The sequence below is a fragment of the Ptychodera flava genome, chromosome 7 (assembly GCF_041260155.1).
Source record: "Ptychodera flava strain L36383 chromosome 7, AS_Pfla_20210202, whole genome shotgun sequence".
In the NCBI taxonomy this organism is placed as follows: domain Eukaryota; kingdom Metazoa; phylum Hemichordata; class Enteropneusta; family Ptychoderidae; genus Ptychodera; species Ptychodera flava.
Genome location: NC_091934.1, coordinates 18,058,081 through 18,068,669, shown reverse-complemented (window position 1 = coordinate 18,068,669; position 10,589 = coordinate 18,058,081). Strand labels below are relative to the sequence as shown.

General features: G+C 38.5%; 1 protein-coding gene across 1 annotated transcript; it reads right to left on the bottom strand.

Moving 5' to 3' along the window:
• Positions 1-6,855: 6,855 nt before the first annotated feature.
• LOC139136345 (octapeptide-repeat protein T2-like) lies at positions 6,856-7,125 on the bottom strand. Its single transcript, XM_070704070.1, has one exon. It carries the CDS (start codon positions 7,123-7,125, stop codon positions 6,856-6,858), a length of 270 nt encoding a protein of 89 aa, XP_070560171.1.
• Positions 7,126-10,589: the final 3,464 nt, after the last annotated feature.

Here is a 10,589-nt window from a genome sequence, read left to right as displayed (position 1 = left end):
TCTCTCTCTCTCTCTCTCTTTCATGCTACCTAAACAATAGAAAGTAAGTGTAACTTGCAATTTATATGTGGCTCATGTGCTCTCTTGTATATTTGTTAGAATGCTGATTTTTTAAACTTGAATACTGTACAACAAACTAATTTGTTCTTCTTCTGATAGCTTACCAGATGATAAAAGACGTCAACATAGTAGATTATAACTTTACTAAAGTAAATGACCTTAATCATGTCTTTCGTTGATTAATAGTATACCAACTCCATTGTTGGAACATAATTACTTTCAACAAGACAATTTACTTTTCTATGAATATTCCAATTCAACGTCAGTAGAAAACTTACATTTCCACAAAAACAGTGTTACAATAATAAACGTCTGTAACGATAACTTTATAAATTTAGCTTGATTCATATTTGAATACCCCATAAATGGTCGCTGTAATGTTTTGACTGAAAGCCATAGAAATCAAGAAAGAATCATGTACTGTATAAAACAACTCTTTCTCTTTGTCTCCGCCTTTTTGTCTCTGTATCTTGTTTCTGTATTTCTGTCTATTTGTATGTCTCTGTATGTTTATCTGTCTCTGTTACTCTGTCTCTGTATCTATGTGTGTCTGTCTGTTTCTCTCTTTGCCTATCACTCTATCTGTTCCCTCCGTATCTATATCTATCATCTCTCTTTGTCTGTCTGTGTGTCCATCTGTCTCTCTGCTGGCTGGCTGTCTCTCTCACTGTCTTTGGTCCCTGTTATCTCCCTCTCATCTCTCTCTGTCTCTCTCTGTCACTCTCTATCTCTGTCTCTCTCTCTCTGTCTCTCTCTGTTCACTGTCCCTCTGTCTCTCTGTCTCTGTCTCTCTCTGTGTCTCTGTCTCTGTCTCTCCTTCTCTCTGTCTCACTCTCTGTCTCTCTCTGTCTGTGTCTGTGTCTCTCTGTTTCTCTGTCTCTCTTTCTCTCTCTGTCTCTGTCTGTCTGTCTGTCTGTCTGTCTGTCTGTCTGTCTGTCTGTCTGTCTGTCTGTCTGTCTGTCTGTCTGTCTGTCTCTCTTTCTGTCTGTGTGTCTGTCTGTCTGTCTTCTGTCTCTCGTCTCTCTCTCTCTCTCTCTCTCTCTCTCTCTCTCTCTCTCTCTCTCTCTCTCTCTCTCTCTCTCTCTCTCTCTCTCTCTCTCTCTCTCTCTCTCTCTCTCTCTCTCTCTCTCTCTCTCTCTCTCTCTCTTTCTCTGGTACAATAGTTTGTAAGTGTCACCTAAAGTATTCATTGTGCGTATATATAAACTCGTTGGGTTATTATCAGAAACAAAGCCTTGCAATTTAAAACATTGATAGTCGCCTTGGCACTACTTCATATTCAGGGGCATTTCTATTTCAATAATTGCGAACCAACGCTTTATATACGTTGTGCGATGTGCGACTTACACCGCAGTTTTTTTTGCAATGAAAAATTGATTCCAGTATTCTTGTGTTTTAACGTCTCTCTATGTCTCTTCCTTTGTCTCCCTCTATCTGTTTGTGGATTCTATGTCTGTCTCTGTCTGTCTCTGTGTTTCTGTGTCTCTCTGCTGTGTATTTCTCTGTCTTTGTTGGTCTGTATGTGTGTCTGTCTGTCTGTGTGTATCTTTCCTGTATGTCTACCTGTCTTTGTCTCCCTCTGTTCCTACTTTCTCTGTCTCTCTTTGTCATTCTCTGTCTCTGTCTATTCCCTATCTGTCTCTCTGTCTGTCTGTCTGTCTGTCTGTCTGTTTGTCTTCTCTCTCTGTCTCTCTGTTTGTCTGTCTCTATCATCTCTGTCTCTCTTCTTCTCTCCCTGTGTTCCTACTCTCTTGTCTCTCTGTTTCTCTCTGTCGCTCTGTCTCTCTGTCTTCTCTGTCTCTCTGTCTCTCTGTTTCTCTCTCTCTCTTTATCTCTCTTTGTCTCTTTCTTCTCTTCCTCTCCCTCTGTTCCTATTCTCTCTGTCTCTCTGTTTGTCTCTGTTCTCTGTTTTCTCTGTCTCTCTGTTTCTCTCTCTTTGGCTCTGTTCTGTCGCTGTCTCTCTGTCTCTGTCTGTCTGTCTCTCTCTCCCTCTGTCTTTCTGTCTGTCTGTCTGTCTGTCTGTCTGTCTGTCTGTCTGTCTGTCTGTCTGTCTTTCTGTCTGTCTCTTCTCTCTCTCTTCCTTGCTACCTAAACAATAGGAAGTAAGTCTAACTTGCAATTTTTATTTGGCTCATGTGCTGTCTTGTTATTTGTAAGAATAAATTTTTTTAAACTTGAATACTGTACAACAAAATAGCTTTTCGTCTTTTCATAGCGTACCAGATGATGAAAGACGTCAACATATAGATAATCGCAATCATACCAATCCATAATCCAATGACATAGGTCAGAATTTTTAAGACAATAGATGTAAACATAGACAACAAACACTGCATGAAAAAGCAATAATATAGATAAATTCATACTAATGAGTTACCTGTATTATAGAATAATACACGTGAATTCACATGAATCCACATGAATACAGGCTTGCTGAATACAAGCAATGGATTATTTACTCTATTCATCTGTATATGCACTCTTCAGTTAAAATACTGGCAATAATCCAGCAAATAGAGTATGTATTATTGGGTTTTCATGCAGTGAAAACAGCACAGAACAGACAGTAAATAGACGGTACACAAACACAGTCATATTCATGAAAGAAAGATATATGGAACTCTGGCCAGAAGACCAAGAAGTGATGTCAGGTGTTTCGAAAATAGTAAGCGCATCATCCTCGCCCACATGTGGCACCCGCCATATATCAATCTGTAAGTCAGATAGGTAGTGGTCACTAACTAAGGCCCAATGTCACCGATGCCATCAGCAATCATTTGTCGAAGAGAGATATTGTATTTATCTACCAGCTTGCGATACCTGCCAAAAATTGTTTGAATGTAGAGAAAGTCTTGCTCTGGTGTAACCTTGATTTAACAGTTTGTAAGAGAGATGGCCATGTCTCTGCTACAAAATCACCATATGAACTGAATGCTCTAGCATATCGAATAAGCTGGGAAATGTATACCCCATAAGCTGGTGAGAGAGGAATATTACTTAGGAGGTGTGGAAAATTGATAATAGTAAAGTTGAAATCATTTCTTTTGTCATATAGCCTAGTAGAAAGGTGATCATTAGAGTCAAATTCAGTAAAATGTCCAGATATGAAGCAGAAGAGGTCGTTTCTGTAGTTTCTTAATCTCCAATTGTGGAGGATAAATCATAGCGAGATATTTACTGAATTCAGAGTTATTCATTGAAATAACATCGTCTATGTATCTATATGTTGATTGAAAGTTCGAGCTACAGAGACCTTTTTGTTTAATAGGTTCTGGATAAATTGTGCCTCGTATGAGAACAGAAATAAGTCGGCAAGCAAGGGAGCACAGTTAGTGCCCATAGGAATTCCTATACACTGTTGGAAAATGTGTCCTCCAAATTCAACAAATATGTTGTCAATGAGGAAATCAAGCATACTGATAATGTCTTTCTCGGTATAAAACACTTTAGCGTTAGTAATATTTTTAACAAAATATGTAGAATTTTATCCTAATACTACATAATTGTAACTGCGTGAACCGTTTTTGTAGAAAAATGCTTGGTTGATGATGTTTTTCAAGCGTTCTTTCAATTTATCATGTGGTATTGTGGTATACAATGTGGAAAAATCGAAAGTTTTAATAAATGTTATTTTTGAAACAGATCCTGATTTCAAATTTTCCAAGAGTTCCTTCGAAGTTTTTAATATCCACACTTGATATATACCACTCCGAGAAAAGACAACATCACAGTATGCCCGAAGTCCCCATTTAACAGTACAAAGAACAGGAGTCAGAATCTTCGATAACTCTGTTGTTGAACATTTTGAAGATTCTCTTTCTATGAATATTCCAATTCAACGTCAGTAGAAAACTTACATTTCCACAAAAACCAGTGTTACAATAATAAACGTATGTAACGATAACTTTATAAATTTAGCCTGATTCATATTGAATACCCCATAAATGGTCGCTATAATGTTTTTGACTGAAGTCAATAGAAATCAAGCAAAGAATCATGTACTGTATAAACATCTCTTTCTCTTTGTCTTCGCCTTTTGTCTCTGTATCTTGATTCTGTATTTCTGTCTATTTGTATGTCTCTCTATGTTTCTCTGTCTCTGTCACTCTGTCTCTGTATCTATGTGTGTCTGTCCGTTTCTCTCTTTGCTTATCACTCTATCTGTTCCCCTCCGTATCTATATATATATATATATCATCTCTCTTGTATATCTGTGTGTCCGTCTTTCTGTATTGTGGCTGGCTGTCTCTCTGACTGTCATTTGGTCCCTGTCTCTCTGTCTTCATATCTCTGTTTCTCTCTGTTTCTCTGTCTCTCTGTCTCTGTCTGTCTCTGTCTTTCTCTCTCTGTGTCTCTCTGTCTCTTCCTCTCCCTCTGTTTCCTATTTTATCTGTCTCTCTGTTTTTTCTCTGTCTCTCTGTTTCCCTCTGTCTCTTGTCTCTCTCTTTGCTCTGTTCTTGTCTCTGTCTCTCTGTCTCTGTCTGTCTGTCTCTCTCTCCCTCTGTCTTTCTGTCTGTCTGTCCTGTCTGTCTGTCTGTCTGTCTGTCTGTCTGTCTGTCTGTCTTTCTGTCTGTCTCTTTCTCTCTCTCTTCCTTGCTACCTAAACAATAGGAAGTAAGTCTAACTTGCAATTTTTATTTGGCTCATGTGCTGTCTTGTATATTTGTAAGCTAATTATTTTTAAACTTGAATACTGTACAACAAAATAGCTTTTCGTCTTTTCATAGCGTACCAGATGATGAAAGACGTCAACATATAGATAATCGCAATCATACCAATCCATAATCCAATGACATTAGGTCAGAATTTGTAAGAAAATAGATGTAAACATAGACACAATTAAACACTGCATGAAAACGCAATAATATAGATAAATTCATACTAATGAGTTACCTGTATTATAGAATAATACACGTGAATTCACATGAATCCACATGAATACAGGCTTGTGAATACAAGCAATGGATTATTTACTCTATTCATCTGTATATGCACTCTTCAGTTAAAATACTGGCAATAATCCAGCAAATAGAGTATGTATTATTGGGTTTTCATGCAGTGAAAACAGCACAGAACAGACAGTTAATAGACGGTACACAAACACAGTCATATTCATGAAAGAAAGATATATGGACCTCTGGCCAGAAGACCAAGAAGTGATGTTAGGTGTTTCGAAAATAGTAAGCGCATCCTGCCCCACATGTGGCACCCGCCATATATCAATCTGTAAGTCAGATAGGTAGTGGTCACTAACTAAGGCCCAATGTCACCGATGCCATCAGCAATCATTTGTCGAAGAGAGATATTGTATTTATCTACCAGCTTGCGATACCTGCCAAAGCGTTTGAATGTAGAGACAAGTCTTTCTCTGGTGTAACCTTGATTTAACAGTTTGTAAGAGAGATGGCCATGTCTCTCTACAAAATCACCATATGAACTGCATGCTCTAGCATATCGAATAAGCTGGGAAATGTATACCCCATAAGCTGGTGAGAGAGGAATATTACTTAGGAGGTGTGGAAAATTGATAATAGTAAAGTTGAAATCATCTCTTTTGTCATATAGCCTAGTAGAAATGTGACTATTAGAGTCAAATTTTAAGTAAAATGTCCAGATATGAAGCAGAAGAGGTCGTTTCTGTAGTTTCTTTAATCTCCAATTGTGGAGGATAAATCATAGCGAGATATTTACTGAATTCAGAGTTATTCATTGAAATAACATCGTCTATGTATCTATATGTTAGATTGAAAGTTCTAGCTACAGAGACCTTTTTCTGTTTGATTAGGTTCTGGATAAATTCTGCCTCGTATGAGAACAGAAATAAGTCGGCAAGCAAGGGAGCACAGTTAGTGCCATAGGAATTCCTATACACTGTTGGAAAATGTGTCCTCCAAATTCTACAAATATGTTGTCAATGAGGAAATCAAGCGTACTTAAAATGTCTTTCTCGGTATAAAACACTTAGCGATAGTAATATTTTTAACAAAATATGTAGAATTTTATCCTAATACTACATATTTGTAACTGCGTGAACCGTTTTGTAGAAAAATACTTGGTTGATGATGTTTTTCAAGAGTTCTTGAAATTTATGATGTGGTATTGTGGTATAAAATGTGGAAAAATCGAAAGTTTTAATAAATGTTATTTTTGAAACAGATCCTGATTTCAAATTTTCCAAAGAGTTCCTTCGAAGTTTTAATATCCACACTTGATATATACCACTCCGAGAAAAGACAACATCACAGTATGCCCGAAGTCCCCATTTAACAGTACAAAGAACAGGAGTCAGAATCTTCGATAACTCTGTTGTTGAACATTTTGAAGATTCTCTTTCTATGAATATTCCAATTCAACGTCAGTAGAAAACTTACATTTCCACAAAAACCAGTGTTACAATAATAAACGTATGTAACGATAACTTTATAAATTTAGCCTGATTCATATTGAATACCCCATAAATGGTCGCTATAATGTTTTTGACTGAGAGCCATAGAATTCAAGCAAAGAATCGTGTACTGTATAAAACTTCTCTTTCTCTTTGTCTTCGTCCTTATTGTCTCTGTATCTGATTCTGTATTTCTGTCTATTTGTATGTCTCTCTATGTTTATCTGTCTCTGTCACTCTGTCTCTGTATCTATGTGTCTTTGTCCGTTTCTCTCTTTGCCTATCACTCTATCTGTTCCCCTCCGTATCTATATATATATATAATCATCTCTCTTGTATATCTGTGTGTCCGTCTTTCTGTATTGTGGGCTGGCTGTCTCCTGACTGTCATTTGTCCCTGTCTCCTGTCTTCATATCTCCATGTCTCTCTCTCTTCTCTGTTTCTCTTGTCTCTCTGTCTCTCTGTCTCTCTGTCTTCTCTGTCTCTCTGTCTCTCTGTCTCTGTCTCTGTCTCTATCTCTGTCTCTCTGTCTCTCTTTCTCTCTCTGTCTCTTTCTCTCCTCTGTCCCAATCCCTCTTCGCTCTGTCTCCCCTCTGTCTCTCTTTGTCTCTCCTCCTTCCCTGTCTCTCTTGTCTCTCTCTCTGGGGCTCTGTCCTTGTCGCTGTCTCTCTGTCTCCATCTGTCTGGCTCTGTCGGTCTCTGTCTCTGTCTCTCTGTCTCTCTGTCTCTGTCTTCCGTCTCTCCTCTCCCTCTCCCTCTCTATCTGTCTGTCTGTCTGTCTTTCTGTCTGTCTGTCTGTCTGTCTGTCTCTCTGTCTGTCTTTCTGTCTGTCCTTTTCTCTCTCTCTCTTCCTTGCTACCTAAACAATAGGAAGTAAGTGTAACTTGATATTTTTTTGGCTCTTGTACTCTCTTGTATGTTTGTTAGAATTATTTTTTTAAATGTTGAATACTGTACACAAACTAGCTTTTCTTCGTTTGATACTTACCAGAATGATGAAGCTCACCACATAGATAATCGCAATCATACCAATCCATAATCCAATGACATTAGGTCAGAATTGTAAGACAATAGATGTAACATAGACACAAAACAGCACAGAACAGACAGTAAATAGACGGTACACAAACACAGTCATATTCATGAAAGAAAGATATATGGACCTCTGGCCAGAAGACCAAGAAGTGATGTCAGGTGTTTCGAAAATAGTAAGCGCATCATGCCCCACATGTGGCACCCGCCATATATCAATCTGTAAGTCAGATAGGTAGTGGTCACTAACTAAGGCCCAATGTCACCGATGCCATCAGCAATCATTTGTCGAAGAGAGATATTGTATTTATCTACCAGCTTGCGATACCTGCCCAAAGCGTTTGAAGTGTAGAGAAAAGTCTTGCTCTGGTGTAACCTTGATTTAACAGTTTGTAAGAGAAATGACCATGTCTCTCTACAAAATCACCATATGAACTGAATGCTCTAGCATATCGAATAAGCTGGGAAATGTATACCCCATAAGCTGGTGAGAGAGGAATATTACTTATGAGGTGTGGAAAATTGATAATAGTAAAGTTGAAATCATCTCTTTTGTCATATAGCCTAGTAGAAATGTGACTATTAGAGTCAAATTCAAGTAAAATGTCCAGATATGAAGCAGAAGAGGTCGTTTCTGTAGTTTCTTTAATCTCCAATTCTGGAGGATAAATCATAGCGAGATATTTACTGAATTCAGAGTTATTCATTGAAATAACATCGTCTATGTATCTATATGTTAGATTGAAAGTTCGAGCTACAGAGACCTTTTTTGTTTTGATTAGGTTCTGGATAAATTGTGCCTCGTATGAGAACAGAAATAAGTCGGCAAGCAAGGGAGCACAGTTAGTGCCCATAGGAATTCCTATACACTGTTGGAAAATGTGTCCTCCAAATTTTACAAATATGTTGTCAATGAGGAAATCAAGCGTACTTAAAATGTCTTTCTCGGTATAAAACACTTTAGCGATAGTAATATTTTTAACAAAATATGTAGAATTTTATCCTAATACTACATATTTGTAACTGCGTGAACCGTTTTTGTAGAAAAATACTTGGTTGATGATGTTTTTCAAGAGTTCTTAAATTTATGATGTGGTATTGTGGTATAAAAGTGGAAAAAATCGAAAGTTTTAATAAATGTTATTTTTGAAACAGATCCTGATTTCAAATTTCCCAAGAGTTCCTTCGAAGTTTTTAATATCCACACTTGATATATACCACTCCGAGAAAAGACAACATCACAGTATGCCCGAAGTCCCCATTTAACAGTACAAAGAACAGGAGTCAGAATCTTCGATAACTCTGTTGTTGAACATTTTGAAGATTCTCTTTCTATGAATATTCCAATTCAACGTCAGTAGAAAACTTACATTTCCACAAAAACCAGTGTTACAATAATAAACGTATGTAACGATAACTTTATAAATTTAGCCTGATTCATATTTGAATACCCCATAAATGGTCGCTATAATGTTTTTGACTGAGAGCCATAGAATGCAAGCAAAGAATCGTGTACTGTATAAAACATCTCTTTCTCTTTGTCTTCGCCTTTTTGTCTCTGTATCTTGATTCTGTATTTCTATCTATTGTATGTCTCTCTATGTTTATCTGTCTCTGTCACTCTCTCTGTATCTATGTGTCTTTGTCCGTTTCTCCTCTTTGCCTATCACTCTATCTGTTCCCCTCCGTATCTATATATATATATATATCTCTCTTTGTATATCTGTGTGTCCGTCTTTCTGTATTGTGGGCTGGCTGTCTCTCTGACTGTCATTTGGTCCCTGTCTCCCTGTCTTCATATCTCCATGTCTCTCTCTATCTCTCTGTTTCTCTTGTCTCTCTGTCTCTCTGTCTCTCTGTCTTCTGTCTCTCTGTCTCTCTGTCTCTGTCTCTGTTGTGTGTCTCTCTTTCTCTCTTTCTCTCTCTGGCTCTGGCTCTGTCTCTGTCTCTTTCTCTCTCTCTCTCTCTCTCTTCTCTCTGTCTCTGTCTCTCTCTCTCGTCTCTCTCTCTCTCCTCTCTCTTCTCTCTCTCTCTCTCTCTCTCTTCTCTCTCTCTCTCTCTCTCTCTCTCTGGTACAATAGTTGGTAAGTGTCACTTAAAGTATTCATTTTGCGTATATAAACTCGCTGGCTTCTCATCAGAAACAAAACCTTGCAATTTAAGTCAATGATGGTCGCCTTAGCACTACTCTTCATATTCAGGGGCATTTCTATTTCAATAACCTGCGAACCAAGCTTTATATACGTTGTGCGACTTACACCATAGTTTTTTTTCAACGAAAAATTGATTCCAGTATTGTTGTGTTAAAACGTCTCTCTATGTCTCTGCCTCTGACTCCCTCTGTCTGTTTGTGGATTCTATGTCTGTCTCTGTCTGTCTCTGTGTTTCTGTGTTTCTGTGTGTCTCTGCTCTGTCATTCTCTGTCCTGTCTCTGTGTATGTGTGTGTGTGTGTGTCTGTCTCTGTCTGTCGGGTGTATCTTTCCTGTATGTCTACCTGTCTTTCTCTCCCTCTGTTTCCTACTCTCTCTGTCTCTCTGTCTCTCTTTTCGTCTCTCTCGCTCTTCCTCTCTCTCTGTCTCCCTGTTTCTCTCGTCTCTCTGTTTCTCTCTGTCTCTCTCTTTTATTCTCTGTCTCTGTCTCTTCCCTGTCTGTCTGTCTGTCTGTCTGTCTGTTTGTCTTTTCTCTCCCTCTCCTCTGTCTCTCTGTGTTCTCTTCTCTCTCTTCCTCTCTCTCTTCCTCTCTCTCTGTTCCTACTCTCTCTGTCTCCCTGTCTCTTGTCGCTCTGTCTTCTCTGTCTCTGTCTCTTCTCTGTTGCTGTCTCTCTGTTTATGTCTTTGTCTCTGTCTCTGTCTCTGTCTCTCTGTGTCTGTCTCTGTCGCTGTCTCTCTGTCTCTATGTCTGTCTCTGTCGCTGTCACTCTGTCTCTCTGTCTCTCTCTATCTCTTCCTCTCCCTCTGTTCTATTCTCTCTGTCTCCCTGTTTCTCTCTGTCTCTGTTTTTCTCTGTCTCTCTGTCTTTCCTCTGTCTCTGTCTCTGTCGCTTCGCTGTCTCTGTCTCTGTCTGCTCTGTCTGTCTCTCTCTGGCTCTCTGTCTCTTTGTCTCTTGTCTCT